The 15,068-nt window shown below is 60.1% G+C and overlaps 2 protein-coding genes across 2 annotated transcripts; both read right to left on the reverse strand.

Annotated features, from left to right (window-relative positions):
* Nucleotides 1-16: 16 nt before the first annotated feature.
* Gdf1 (growth differentiation factor 1) lies at nt 17-1,418 on the reverse strand. The gene is made up of 2 exons (XM_048342633.1): nt 1,121-1,418; nt 17-842 (listed from the first exon to the last, which is right to left on the reverse strand). The coding sequence occupies exons 1-2, from the start codon at nt 1,416-1,418 to the stop codon at nt 64-66; spliced, it is 1,077 nt and encodes a 358-aa protein (XP_048198590.1). The 3' UTR covers nt 17-63.
* A 304-nt stretch (nt 1,419-1,722) lies between these two features.
* Cers1 (ceramide synthase 1) lies at nt 1,723-13,767 on the reverse strand. The gene is made up of 7 exons (XM_048342637.1): nt 13,319-13,767; nt 11,852-12,011; nt 7,347-7,527; nt 6,278-6,439; nt 5,671-5,818; nt 5,367-5,476; nt 1,723-1,843 (listed from the first exon to the last, which is right to left on the reverse strand). Exons 1-7 carry the CDS (start codon nt 13,568-13,570, stop codon nt 1,801-1,803), a joined length of 1,056 nt encoding a protein of 351 aa, XP_048198594.1. The 5' UTR covers nt 13,571-13,767; the 3' UTR covers nt 1,723-1,800.
* Nucleotides 13,768-15,068: the final 1,301 nt, after the last annotated feature.

A 15,068-nucleotide genomic window follows, 5' to 3' on the forward strand; every position in this document is an offset into this window, starting at 1 on the left:
TCTACCATGCCCGTGTGGAGGGGGGTGGGCAGCTCTTGGCCACGAACACCTGGGGCCCTGGGCTCAGCGGCAGCCGCAGTCATCAGCCACCATGTCCTCGTAGTGACGCAGCACCACGTTATCGCTGTTGTCAAAGAAGAGCACAGAGATGGGCGACAGGCGCGCGGGCACGCAGCAGGGCAGGCCGGCACCCGGGGTGGCCCCGTGCACTAGCGCTCGCAGCACCGCGTGGTTGAGCGCGGGCGGCCCCCCGGAGGCAGGCAGCGTGGCGGGCAGCGCGCAGTGGCCCTGGCAGTAGTTGGCCTGGAAGCCTCGGGGCGCGATGACCCAGCGGTGCCAGCCCACCTCGCGGAAGCTCACGTAGAGTCGGCGGGCACGGCAGGCGCCAGCCGGGGCCGGTTGGGCCTGGCGCCGCGGACGGGCTGGGGGGCGGCACCGGCGTGGGTCCAGGGTCACCAGCAGCAGTGAGGCCTCAGCCAGAGGCGCGCAGGCGGCGAGCGCCCGGGGCTGCAGCGCCAGGGCCAGGCGGAGGCTGCGTGGCGCCGAGGTGTTGGCAGCCCAGGCGGTGCCCAGCAGCTCGGCGCGCACCGGAGACTCCAGGGAGCGCACGGCCTGGCGCAGCAGCACCGGGCCCGGGCCCGCCTCGCCTGCCAGCGCCAAGCTCAGCTCCCAGCCTTCCGCGGGGCACGCTAAGTCCGCGCTCCCCACAGTGAAGCGCAGCTCCAGCCGGACACGGCTGGGGACCTCTTCTGGTTCCACCGCCGACAGGTCGAAGGCCACGGTCCAGTCGGGGCACAGCCCGGCAGGCAGCACCTCGGGCTTTGGGCGCGGAGCCGCCGCACCTGGGGAACGAGAACGCCGGCTCACGCTGTAGTCCACTAGGGGCCCGCGCTTCGACAGCCGGGAACGGGTACGCGAGGGCCGCCATAGGCGGGTTCGGGCCAGCGCACCCATTTGATGGGGCAGGGTCAGCCTGGGCCCTTGGGCCTCTGTGGAAGGCGCGGGGCTGTAACCTTTAGGAGGGGAGCTAAAGCGACGCAGGACTGGGATCCCCGGGGACGGGCTGGGTCGGACAGAAAGGCCCCTGGATCCCCCGCCGACGATCGCGCACTACACTCACCACGGCCCGGTATGTGGCGCACGATGTTCCCAGCGACCCCCAGCTCCTCCACGTGGCATGGCCTCAGGGGGACCGCGGGGGGCCACCGCCACCGGGCCCGGGCTTCCAGGGTGTCGCGGCGGCGGAACAGGCGCCACATGAGCGGAGGCACAGGTCGGAGCCTGGAGGCGCCGCGGGGTGCATGGCGAAGGCCGAGAGCCCGGAAGAAGGTGGCGGCAGGGTCCCGGGACGCTGGGGCACGGGCGGGGGCTGACGGGAGCAGCAGTAGGACCAAAAGGAGGTGGAGCGGCGGCGGCATCTTGCTCCCAGTGCCGGCCAGTGTGTGCGGGGTCCGCCGCAGCCCGGACCAGCAGGCCGGGGCGGAGCCAAGGACTTGGGGCGTGTCCAGGCCTAGCAGAGGGGAGCGGAGGTCCCGGGTGGAGCAACCAGGAGCAGGGAGCTTGCTGTGGCCAGGATCCCGTGAGGGTCAACCTGCGATCTGGAGGCGCGGCCAAGCATCCAGGGAGGCGTGGCTTCCATCGGAGGCGGAGCGGGGCCTTCAGGAAATGGCCACGCCTTGCTGGGAGGTGTGGCTTCAGCGAGAGGCGGAGCCGTGCCTCCAGGGCGTGGTCCTGGGGCGTGGCTTCAACAGGGCGTCGTCTGCAATGGGGCGGGGCCTGTCCTGGGGGCGGGGCCGGGGCTCAGAAGCGCTTGTCCTTCACCAAGCCATTCCTCAGCGGCTTCCTGGGGGCCAGAGGCTGCGGCGGTCAGGCTGGGGTCGGGGCATCCGGCCCCCACAGTCTCAACCCAGGTTTGTCCCAGCTTGCACCCAAGCCAGGCCTGCACTCACGCCTGACCCACACCCATTTCAGATCCTGTGCCTGAGGCCCTGCAGGGCCACCTCCACCCACCTAGGCACTGCTCCCACCCCACCTCAGGGCCTCACCCTCTGAGCCCAGCCTGCCTGGGTAGATCAGGAAAACTGAGGCTGGGAGCAGCCAGGAATTAACAGACAACCACTGAATTAAGCACTCACTCACTCATTCATTCATTAAAAGCACATTTGCTTTTAAAAAGCCTCATCCCGGGCTGGGAATATGGCCTAGTGGCAAAGAGTGCTTGCCTGGTTTACATGAAGCCCTGGGTTTGATTCCCCAGCACCACATATATAGAAAACGGCCAGAAGTGGCGCTGTGGCTGGAGGTAGAGTGCTAGCCTTGAGGTAAAGGAAGCCCGGGACAGTGCTCAGGCCCTGAGTTCAAGCCCCAAGACTGGCAAAAAAAAAAAAAAAAAAAAAAAGCCTTGTTTCCATCAGCAAACTACAGGATTTGGTGAAAAGATGTGGGTGATGTGATGGTGGTTCTCACCTGTAATCACAGGGCAGGATTGAGAAATCCTCCTTCGCTGTCCTTCCTTCCTCCCTCACTTTCCTCCCTTCCTCCCTTCCACTTGGCAGTAGCAGGGTTTGGATTCATTGGTTGGGCAGAAGCTCTACTTGAGCCCCACCCACAGTCCTTTCGGCTTTAATTTTTCAAAGCCTCCAATGCATCCAGGTGCATGTCTAGACTTCCATTTTCCCAACCCCAGCCTCCCAGGCAGCTCGGAGGGATGGCAGGTGTGTGCCACCAGCTCCTGACCTCTCTTGCTCTTTAGGCTAGCTTAGGGATGGCATCATGATTTCACTCTTGCTGCTTCTGGAGCATTCTCAGCAACCCATCTCTTGTCCGTCCTCCCACCCCCACCCCCGCCCCAGCTCTGGGTGGAGCTCAGCAGGCTGAGATAAGTCCCTGGGCTCTGGGATCCCCAGTTCCTCAGAGGCTCCCTGCCTAGAAGGCATGTCCAAGCCCAGCCCCCCCCAGCCCCCCCCCACCTTGTCTGGAAAAAGTCTTTGCAGGTGTCATTCAGTAAAGGATCTTAGATGAGGTGGTCCCGTGTGTGTGTGTGTGTGTGTGTGTGTGTGTGTGTGTGTGTGTGTAAATGAGGCAGCCTTTGGGAGGGACAGGGCCACAAGCCAAGGTCAGCCTGCAGACTGCATGCTGGGACAAACAGACAGAATTTGAGACTCTTAGATGAGGTGGTCCCGTGTGTGTGTGTGTGTGTGTGTGTGTGTGTGTGTGTGTGTGTGTGTGTAAATGAGGCAGCCTTTGGGAGGGACAGGGCCACAAGCCAAGGTCAGCCTGCAGACTGCATGCTGGGACAAACAGACAGAATTGGAGACTGTCAGGGGACCCGGCTGGGCAGACACCTGGTGTCTCCCTCCTGTGCCTCGGGTTTAGGGCACTGTTCCCTTCATCTGGGGCCTGGGCGTGTGGGCACAGCAGTCCTGGGTGCAGCGCACCTGGTGGGATGGCTCTGTGGTCTCTCTGGCTTGTCAAGGTCAGGGTCTCCCTGCAGGACCCACATAGGCCCTGGACTTGTGATTCTCCTGACCACACCTGCCTTCTTTTAAAACAAAAGTAAGTTTTAAAATTTAGACTATTTCCTAGATTTCCAGAAATGTCACAGTGATGGTGCAGAGTCCCCCAGGATCTGCACACACGTCCATGGGGCCCTTGCACCTACAGCTGCATGTGGCACGCAGTTTGTGGCACACACCTGTGCCTGCCATACATCAAAAATCCCTAGCATCAGGGGCTGTGAGTTTGGCCTAGTGGTGGAGCGCTTGCCTGGCATGCATGAAACCCTGGGTTTGATTCCTCAGTACCACATACACAGAAAAGGTCAGAAGTGGTGCTGAGGGCTCAAGTGGTAGAGTGCTATCCTTGAGCACAGAGAGGCTCAGGGACAGTGCCCAGGTCCTGAGTTCAAGCCCAGGACTGGCAAAAAAAAAAAAATCCCTTGCACTTGGTCACCTTGGATTTTAGACAGGTTTTTTCTTTCCTCTGTCTCTGTCTCTGTCCCTGTCCCTCACTTTCTGCAGGGATCCTGGCTGTGCTAGGCACACACTGTGCCTCTGGGCCACAGCCCAGCCCCCCGCTCTTAATGGTTCTCAGGTGCTCTGACCCCGAGGCCTTGCCCTCTGACCATGTTCCATTTTACACCCAGCCAACTCCAGCCACCCTTAGAGAATCAAGTTCAAGGGTGTCCTCAGGACACTGTTACTATTGTGTGATTTACGCTCTCAGGAGAAGCAGGGGTCCTGCCCCTGATGCCCCATGTCCTGGCTCAACACTCAGCACTCAGGGGAGTCAGAATGGGTACATTGGGGTGTGGGGTTCCAGTCGGTGACTGCCTCATCAGTCCACCATAAGTCTGTCCATTCACAGCACAAGTCTAACTTTTCTTGATTTTAGATCTGACCAAACTTGTCCTCCCATCCCATCCTCTTCTCCCACTGGTCCCTCTGGAAGATCTGGAATGTTCTGGAAGGATCCTCAGGGAGGCCTCACTGATCTTTCTGCACAATTCCTAACTCACATTCAAGGGACAAAGACAATCAAACATGCCCCAAATAAGACCTCAGCAGCCCCCTGGGCATTGGCCCCCAGCCAGACCCCATTAGCACCCCCACACCCACAGCGCTGGCCTGAGCCTGCTTGACCAAACCTTAGTTTGAGCCCAAAGGTTTTATCCATCCTTGATTCCTGATTTCTGCACTGCCCCCATCCCACCCCATGGCAGCCAGCCTGGCTGGCTCCTGTACAGCCCCGCCATGGAGGGGGGCCTGTGCCCTTCCCTGTGCTGCTGGCCTCCAACCTCCAGATCGCAGCCTCCCAAGCAGCCAAGAGTGACAATAGGATGAGTCACCGCAACCAGCTTGCTCACAATTCACACACTGGCTTCTCGGCTCCTGGCCTCCATTCTGACCCGGTCATGGATTCTGAGCCAGCCACTTCCCTCAAACTATCATGCCTCTGGTCCAGTCAGAGAGACTGGCTAGCCCGCAGTTTCCGGATCTTTCTGCAGCCTCCCTTCCCTGCTCACTCACCACAACTACTATACTGTGTCAAGGGTCATCACCTCCACTCAGCCCAGGACCCCACAGGGCCACCCCACTGAACCCCACAGCCTGGGTGCTGGGACAAGCTGGAGGTCACAGCCTGGCCACAGCTGCTCCTGCTCTCTGGGCCCTTCCCCCTCACTTCCTGGCTGTCCCTGAAGCCCACCAGGGCATCCACACACTTGCTGAGCTCTGTCTGGATGGGTCCAGGGCAGGTGCCAGCCCCCTGCACCACCAAGGATATGGTTGCCAGGTGTGCCATGGAGCCCACCAGGAGGACGGGCGTCGCTAAATGAAGGGACCCAGAATGGGGCCCTCTGTACTCACTCAGCTTTGCTGGGCTTGGGGCTCACAGGTTCGGTGGGGTCATACTCCCGCAAGTCCTTCAGCTCACGCATCTGGCCCGTCAGCACCTTGGCAGCGAAAGCCACGATGTACTGTGGAAGGTGGGGGGAAGTGGGGTGAGACACACCCTTCCTCCTTCCTCCTTCCTCTTCCTCCTTTTTCCCAGGCCCTGCTGGCAGCAGTGTGCTGCTGCCACAGGCCCTTTGCACCTGCTGTTCCCATGGCTCTACCCAGGGACCAGGACAGGACAAGACTGGCACTGCCTGCCCTGAGCCAAGTTACTCACCAGGAACCAGTAGATGTTCATGATGGTGAGCAGCAGCAAGAGGGAGTTGAAAAAGAAGTAGAAAGGGATATCTGGCACAGAGATCAGGCTTGAGTAGCTGGTGGCATACAGGACCTTGAGGGGGAACCAGTAGAGACGGAACCAGAACCTGCAGGGGAGAAGTGGGTCAGGGCGGGCCCGGGGAGTGGAAGGGGGAAAGGGATGGGGGACCCACTCAGCCCCTGTGTCCAGTCCTATCTCCTGTCCCTGCCCAGTCCCACCCTTCCAGGTCCCCTCCTCTGTGCCCACCGGGCCCCAGATGTACTTTCTGGAGTTCTTTTGGGCCTCTCTCACCTCATGCCCACTTCATCGCCCCTGCTCTGCCAGGAGTCGCCAGAACCAGGTCCCACCTTCTCTCACCAAAATGCTCCCGCCTTCACTGCACTACTTAGCCTCCAACCTTACTGGCTGCCCAGCGGCCCCGCCAGGCCCCGCCCACCTCCTCTGATTGGCCATGTCCACTTTGATAGGCCGTGCCTCCTTCCTTGCCCAGTCCACTCAGTCAGGCCTTTCCTGGCCTGGCCTCGCCCTCCCCACCCACCCCCAGCCCACCCGCCCGCCCGCTCACCAGCTGAAGCTGAAGCTGAGGCAGCCCAGGTCGGCCACCAGCGCGTGCAGCCGGTGGAAGGAGCCACCGCGGGCCTTGAAGTAGGTGTTGAGCTTGGTGAACTCCAGCTGCACGTCGCTGATGTCGTGCAGGAAGAGCACGAGGATGCCCACATTGTGGTACCTGGTGGGGCAGGGTGGGACTGGCAGATAGGGCTGGAAGGGACGTGGCTTCTTGCGGAATGATGGGGTGTGGCCTGCGGGCTGGGGGGGGCATGGCCAGCAGACCTGCAGAGCTGCTGGGGTCAGGCCCCTACTCCCTGTCCCACCAGTGTACCCCTCCGCAGGCATGGGGCGGTGCTGGCCTGTACCCCAGGCCCCAGGCCCCACCTGATCCCGTCCTGGCCCTGCCCTCCCTTGGCCGCCCTCCTTTCTTACACTGGACTTGAACTCCGGGGCCATGTGTTCATGCGGGCTCCAATGTGTGGGTCGCGCCTGTCTTATTTCTGATTTCTCTACTTTTCAGGTAGGCTCTGGAGTGTCTGCTGGGGTGGTGCTGGCCTCCCATGGCTGCCTCAATCCCCTGGCTCACGATCTTCCCAGCTCCTGTGAATGCTAGCACCCCACCTGGCTACCCCCGAGGGAGGGTTCTACAATGCCAGGGTCCCTGTTCAAAGGTGACAACAGAGCTGGGCACCCATGACTCACCCCTGTAATCCCAGCTACTCAAGATGCTGAGGTCTGAAGATCACAGTTCTAAGCCAGCCCAAGCAGAAAGGTCCCCCTGAGATTCTTATCTCAAATAAACTACTCAGAAAAGCTGGAAGTGGTGCTGTGGCTCAAGAGGCAGAGTACTAGCTTTGAGCGAAAGTGCTCATGGATGGCACCCAGGCACAGAGCTGAAGCCCCACAACCAACAAAAACAAAGAAAGAATGGGGTCAACAGGGCGGAGAAAAAGGGCCTGTGATGGAGAAGAGGGGTCACATCCATCCTCCTGGCCCTTCCCACCAAGCCCACAGGGACCTCAGACGCTGGTCCTCCCCCAGCCCTCCCCCCCCCCCACAGTTGGCCTCAGGCCCTCTGCACTCACCGGAAGGCATAGGAGGCCACGATGAGAAGCAGGGCCACCACATGGTGGAGCAGCATGACCACCGAGTCTTTGCGCCAGGTGTCCATGTACAGGGTGGCGTAGATGGAGTGGCCGTAGAAACTGCCCTGCAGCAGGTAGGCGGCCGCAATGTCCCGGGGCACTGCCATGCCTGGTGTCCAGTCTGCAGAGAGCCAAGCCTCATAGAAGGGGGTCTGGGGGCCTTTGGGCATCCCCACCATGACCCCACGACCCCTACGCACCGCTGGCTGACTGCTCCCAATTATTACTCATCGCTTGATGTTACTAGGTCTTCCTTTGGGGGGAGGGGCAGGATAAAATTTCTAGCAAGTTGCAGCAGATAGCAGAAAGGGTTCACTTGAGCACATGGTCTCCCCAGCAGCCCTGCCTCCCCCTCCTTTTGGACCCCTGTGGCTGTGGTGGGGTGTCCCCCGCCTCCTCCTCTCCTTGGCCTTGATCACCAGATTCCATGGCCAAATCTCACTCCTCTGCCAAAAAAAACAGTGGTCTGACCTCAGTCTGGGGCTACTGGTCCTGGCCTCTGTGTCTGTGGGTGCCCCCTGCCCCCATATCCTTCTCCAGCTCTAGGTAGCACCGTCCCTGCTTCCCAGCCCCTCTGCTGGGCAGGCCCACTGCCACAAGGAGACTGGAAGCTGGGGCGGGGCTGCACCTGTGCTCCCCAGCACTGGGGAAGTTGAGGCAGGAGAACGGTGGGTTCTAGGCTATCCTGGACTGCACATATACAGCAAGACCCTGTCTCAGAGGCAGGCAGAGGGTCTGCTAACACACCTCTGTCCTCAGCACCCCTGTTCCCAGCAGCCCAAAGTGGGGAGTAGCCACATGTCCGGTGGACAGGAACACAACAGTACTATGGAAAATGACACAGCTGGGAAGAAGGAAGCTCAGGTATGAGCTACAGACCCTGGCCACACAGATGCAGATCCATTCACAAGGACAGGAAGAAGGGGGAGAAAGAAAGAACAGGTGTACGGCTCCTTGGACATCAGACCAGATGAAGGGGGCAGGGGTGAGCCCCGCAGGGTTAGAGCTCTGGCCTTTGGGGGCAGCCCCCCCCCCACTTTGCATTGGCCTGCACCTGCAGGAGTGCAGAAGGAATGAGGTTTCCACTGTCCCCCACCCCATCTGAGTGCACTGAGGGGCTTCAGTGCCATCACAGCCCCCTTTCCAGGTCTGAGCCTAGCTGCTCTTCTGGGGTCAGAGCCTGTGACAGGCCAAGAAGCTATACAGATTGATGACACGGTGCTGTAACAAGTATCGCGTGCAGGGGCAGCGGACGCAACAGGGTTAAATTTCCGAATCCACCTGGGGACGTGGCTGATGAAGCCCTGGGTTCGATTCCTCAACACCACAAACACAGAAAAAGCCAAAGCAGCACTGTGGCTCAAGTGGTAGAGTGCTAGCCTTGAGCAAAAAGAAGCTCAGGAACAGAGCCCGGTTCCCAAGTTCAAGCCACAGGACTGGCAGAAAGAAAAAAAAGAAAATTTCCAAATCCACCACAGAAAGGGTCCTGGAGACACGGTGAAACCTGATTCAAACCTAGTGCAGATCCACAGCAGCTGTGGGCAGGGCTGCAAGAAGAGAGGACTGGCCACACAGCTGCCCCAGCACAGTCAGCCAACTACACCGAGGGAGGAGCCCCAGGAAGGGCCTGGGATCAGGGGTGCAAAAAAAAAAGTCACCTCAAGCCAGGCCTGGGGCCATGCCTGGATCTCCAGCGTGAGGAGGCAGAGGCTGCCTACCTCTGCTGCACAGCAAGGATAAAATGAAGCTGGCACCTGTCATCCCAGCTACTCAGGAGGCTGAGATGTGAGGATCAAAGTTCAAAGCCAGCCTGGGCAGCAAAGTCCAGGAGACTCATCTGGAATGAACCACCGGAAAACCAGAAGTGGTGCTATGGCTCAAAGTGGTAGAGCTCTAGCCTTGAGCGAAAAGCTCATGGGCAGCACCTAGTCACAGAGTTCAAACTATAGGACTGACACATCCCCCCAAAAGGACAAAATGATGTCATTTACAGGAGGAGGGAGGCTGGGGGGAGGGAGGCTGGGGAGGAGGTAAGGGGGGAGGCTGGAGAGGAAGGGAGGCCAGGGAGGAAAGAGGCTGGCTTTCAGCACTACACTCTGCACACATGTACACATAAATCAAAATACAATAAAGACCCAGAACCACAAGTCTACAGAGACAGGAAGCAAATTACTGGCTTCCAGGGGTTGGGGGCATGGAATCATGGGAGGGCTCACAGAGGGTGCTCCCCACTACTTGAGGAAATGATGCTGGCTTAGCTTTTTAAAAGGGTTGAGGAATGGCTCAGGAGCAGAGCACCTACCTGAAAGTGTGAGGCCCTGAGTTCAAACCCAGAACAACCAGAAAACAGAAAGCGTTAGTTCTTACTCCAGGGCAGCTGTGGTCCCAGCTGCTGGAGGCTGGAGGGCCGTCTAGGCCCAGAGTTCAGGGTCAGCATGGGCCACAGAGCAAGACCTGGTCTCTTAAATCAAATAATAACACATCGCTAGGTACACAAGTGCTTAGTTCCCCATGGTGGTGCTGGGGTTGGAACTCAGGCCCCTGCACTTCCCAGGCCTCTGGCCCCAAGCTGTTCCTCCAGCATGGCAAATGTGGGCAGTGGCTCAGAAGCGATCTGCATGCTCTGGCACTGTGCACGCTCGGGTACCATGCACACTGGGGCACTGTCCGCGCTCGGGTACCATGCACACTGGGGCACTGTGCACGCTCGGGTACCATGCACACTGGGGCACTGTCCACGCTCGGGTACCATGCATACTGGGGCATTGTCCACGCTCGGGTACCATGCACACATAGGCACTGTCCACACTGGGTACTGTGCACACGTGGGCACTGTCCACGCTTGGGTACTGTCCACAGATCACCCTGGCCACTCCATCCAGACTCGTTCATCTTGCAAAGCCGAAACTCCACACAGCCCCCTCAGAAACCCTATTCTGCCTCCTGTCAGTGATTAAGACCTGGGGTGTGGCTGGGCAGGAAACCAACCCACAAGGGCCTTACACCGCAGCTTAGCCCCAGGGAGAGAAAGAGTTCTGAGCATCCTTGACGGTCACTCTGTGGGGTCTTTTTGTCTTCGCTAAAGTGGTTTTCATGATGTCAATTTTTTTTTCTTTTGGCAAGTCCTGGATCTTGAACTCAGGGCCTGAGCACTGTACCTGAGCTTCTTTTGCTCAAGGCCAGCTCTCTACCACTTGAGCTACGACGCCACTTCTGGCTTTTTCTATGTTTGTGGTACTGAGGAATTGAACCCAGGGCTTCATTCATGCTAGTCAGCCACATTCCCAGCCTTCATGGTGTCAATTTTTTTTTTTTTTTTTGGCCAGTCCTGGGCCTTGGACTCAGGGCCTGAACACTGTCCCTGGCTTCTTTTTGCTCAAGGCTAGCACTCTGCCACTTGAGCCACAGCGCTACTTCTGGCCGTTTTCTGTATATGTGGTGCTGGGGAATCGAACCCAGGGCCTCCTGTATACGAGGCGAGCTCTAGGCCATATCCCCAGCCACTATGGTGTCAATTTTTTACCACAATAAAAAGTGTAAACCAAGGTGGGCACCATGGCTCACGCCAGTAGTCCTAACTACTCAGGAAGCTGGGATCTGAGGACTTTGGTTCAAAGCCAGCCTGTGCAGGAAAATCCATGAAACCCTTCTCTCTAATAAACTACTCAGAAAAAGCTGGAAGTGGTGCTGTGACTCAAATGGTAGAATGCTAGCTTTGAGCAAAAGAAGTTGAGGGACAGCACCCAGGCCGAGTTCAAGCCCCAGGACTGGCACACACACAAAGTGTAAACCACCTAGGAGTCAGGACCAAGTCCCCCCAGCCCTGCTGAAACCATCCAGCCAGAGCTACTTCCTCACCTGCCCCTATACCCCACCTCTACCCTCCTCCTCTCAGGGCCCTGGCCCCAAATCTCAGGTTATACAACCAGTACTTAGGACAGAATATGGCTCAGCCATGGCCAAGCCCACCCCAGGCCCGGGGCTCTGCTACCGGCACAGCCAACATGGGGTAGGTACTCAATAACTGCACATCTACACATCACAAAACTTGAGAGCAACCCAGGGCAGTCCACACCAAGGAAAGCTGAGCTTGTGCCACCCTTCCTGTGTTTTAGAAAACGTGTGTGTGGTACGAGTCACCACCTACAGAGCCCATCCCGATAACATCGAGTCTGGGATGTGCCCTCTGTGGTCTTTATGGGGCTCTTGGGGGGGGGTGCACCTCAGGGCCTTAGCACCTGTGCAAGGCTCATCTTGGCTCACAAGAGGGTTACTACCCCCAGGAAACCACCTCTGCGCCCAGTAGGGCCTGATGTCTCCTTTTCTGACCCCAGGTCATTGAAGATATCATGTCTGTCTCTGATCAGTGTCCAGAGTGGGGGGAGGGTTCTGCATGTCCCCTAAGGTTGGCCCCTGCCCCCCCCCCCCGTGGACAGGGCCCCTACCATAGAAGGTGGAGGGTGGGTCATGGAAGAAGGGGTAGTCGGTGCCAAAGAGCAGGTAGGTGCTGTAGGTCCAGCAGCCCAGGTAGAACAGAAACTTCCAGGCGCTCTCGGGCAGCTTGGCAGCATCTCTGGGCTGGAGGCGGCACCGCTTGGCCAGGGGCTGTTGGAGAGGGGGATAGCGGTCAGTACCTAAGATCAGGAAACTGAGACAGGGACTCTCCAAGACAGGCAGCATGGGGAGGCCCCCATACCCGCCTGGAGTAATCGGACTCCAAGTATGGCAGCCAAGAGCTAAACTTAGCTCCCAGCTGTTCGGCTGTCTGGGGAGGGGGCCGCTTGAGCTTGGGAACCAGGGGGTCTGAGGTCACAGGGCTGGGGTTGGGGAGGAGGAGCAGGTGAACTGACCTGTAAGGGGAAAGTGGAGGGGGCCCCACGAGCTGGACCGCACGTGAGTGCCCAAGAGGGGATACTTGTGAACTTGGGGGAGAAGATAGAGGGTCCCAGGAAGATGTCAGTCAGGAGGACGGGTGGGCGTGGCCACCAGCGAAACCCTGCTCCCTTCCCGGTGAGAGGGAGCTGAGGCGGTGCGGTGCCTGTGGTTGCCATGGAGACCAGAGGCTCCTACTAAATTTTTAGCTCCAGCAACTAGGCTTCTGCCAAGATGGGCTCCAGAGAAAGTGCCACCGCTCCACCCACTTGTGTGCAAAGGCGGGGCGGCACGCTCGCCACCCTGCGGGAGGACCCTGGGACCCAGGGCGCAGGGGTCCCCTCCGCTGGGAAGGTGGGACCCCGTGCTCCACAGCGGCCTGGGGTCCGGACAGAGGGGCAACCCCAGCGTCTTCCAGGCGGAGGTGCTCGTGGTCCCCTCACCCGTGACGCAAAGACGAGGGTGGGCGCAGTGGCTGCCGGACATCACCCCGTTTTGCCCAGCCGGGCCCAGCCTCTCCTTGGCTGGCACAGAAAGGTCCTTTGTTGGCGCTGGTCACTGGCCCTGCAGCACTGCCCCCCCCCCCAGCCTGCTCCCAGGAGCCAGTGGTTCAACACCTGCCGAGAAGACCCCTCCTCAGGGCAGGGTGCGCCAAAGTCACAACAGGGTCACTCAGGCCTTCGGCGGTGTCCCGTGGGGGCCTCCGGGTCTCGGTCCAGTCCTGGATCCCCAGATCTGCACCGCCCACACAGCTCACGGCCCGTCGCGGTGTCCCCAAGCTAAGCGAGAAGGGCCTGGATCTAGGTCCCCAAGCCCCCAACACCGAGCCATGCGGCCTTCAGTTCACCCACCGCACCCTCCGGCCTAGGAGGACCCGAGATGCCCGGTCCAGGCCCGCGGGCAGAGACCTCGCAGGCCCCCACATTTCTGCGCCCCTAAACGGCCCTGGAACACAGAAAGTGCGATGCGGCCTAGGCCCTCACACCTCCCTGGGTCCCCGCACCCCTGCCCCCCCGCTGCAGCCCAGAGGCCGCACTGACCCGAAAGAGGCGCGCAGTGGCCACAGAGCGCAGCGCTGTCCAGCCGAGCGCGCCGAGCGCCAGCAGCAGCAGCTCGGGAGGCGCCAGGTGCGCGTGCTCCGCCAGGCCGCGGCGCACCAGGCCCCAGCCGCAGTCCGTGCAGCCCCGCGCCGCCGCCAGCGCGCTGCCCCAGCCTCGCTGCACCAGCTGCGCGTAGCTCGGCATGGGCTCGGGCCCGGCGGGGCCGGCCGCTACCCCGGCCGCCGCCGCCATAAGCCTGTCCGCCGCGGAACCACCCGAACCGCCAGGAACCGCGCACCCGCGTCACGCGCTGCAGTGGGGTCGGAGGGGGGCGTGGCCAGCGCAGGCTCCGCCCCGAGGCGCACGGCCTGGGGCCGGGGCGGGGGATGTTGCCCAGACCCAGCTAGCTGGGCTGTTTTGGTTTTGTTAATTTGCCAATCCTGAGGGCCTGGGCTTCCTTTGCTGGACACACAGCGCCATTTCTGGTTTTTCTGTGTATGGGGTACTCAGGAATCAAACCCAGGGCTTCACGTACTCATGTATGCTAGGCAGGCACTCTACCATTAAGCCATCTTCTCAGCCCTTGCTCCATTGTTTTAGAGCAGGAAACACAGTGGCCACGGCCCAGTTGGTTCTGCCCACCTCGCATTTGGGAACTGGAGGTCAGGGGCGCCCTGGAATGTCGATGCTCCCTAGGGTGCTGGGGCCTTGTTTGGTGGGGGCTGGGGACAGGCCTGGCCTCAGGCCAGCACCACTGCCCGGGATGGCACCATGTGGGCCCAAGTCATGATGCTATCCAGGGACCTGCCCCTACCAAGCCAGGTACCCAAGGCCTGCCCACCCTGGCTTTCAGGTGCCCAGGGGAAAGGAGGGGCACCAGCCTCACGCCCCTGCACATGGAGCCTCACAGTCAAAGCCCCCAAGCTAAGGTCTCAACACTGTGGCCTCTCCTTGTCCTGGAGCATCTGCCTGGCCCTTGGCTCCCTTCTGTCCCCACAGTGCTCTATGGCACCTTTCCCCCTGCCCAGTCTACAGCCATCAGGGCCTGCTAGCCCTCCAGACTTGTCCAGGGCCCTGGGCCCTCCAGTGGATCAAGTTACTGCAGGCTCTTCACCCTCCTTCACTGCCCTCCTTGATCCTCACTGCCTCCCCCAAGCCACTGCTTGAGACACAAGCTGTTGTGGATGGGGTTCTTTTCTACACCTCCAAGGTGTGTGTGCCAACGCACGTGCATGTGTCTGGCCTGGTCAGTTTGGGCACCAGTGTGGGGCTGGAATGCCAAGTACCCTCGGGGGGGGCTCCCCTCCCCGCAATGATCTGGTTGCTGTGGCACTCATTGGTAATGGGAGAGGCTGTGCCTTGGGCTCGGCTTCAGCCTCAAGTTTCTTTCTGGCAGTGGTCAAGGCTGGCAGCAGGTAGTGCAGGCACTAGCCTGCGGCTGATGAGGGGTCAGAGGGTCCTTCCAAGGATGGCTCACTTACCCTCAAGATGTGTCCTGGCCCCCCTCTCAGCCAAGCAGGGTGGAGGTGGGGGAAAATCACTAACTGGTCCTGGCAACCAGGAATTTGCTTGGGTTTCAGGCAGAGTCCCGGGAGACAAATGGGAGTAGGCTAGAAAGCCCATTGTCTTATCTGTTCCCCAGTGATACACAGAGGCCAAGCCTAGCCCTGGGCCTAGGATGCCCATCCTCCCAGGATGCCCCCTAGGGGCACCTGGGGCCATCTTTGTCCCCAGACTGGCCCTTGGGTAG

The sequence above is a fragment of the Perognathus longimembris genome, chromosome 3 (genome assembly GCF_023159225.1).
Source record: "Perognathus longimembris pacificus isolate PPM17 chromosome 3, ASM2315922v1, whole genome shotgun sequence".
Taxonomy (NCBI): Eukaryota; Metazoa; Chordata; class Mammalia; order Rodentia; family Heteromyidae; genus Perognathus; species Perognathus longimembris.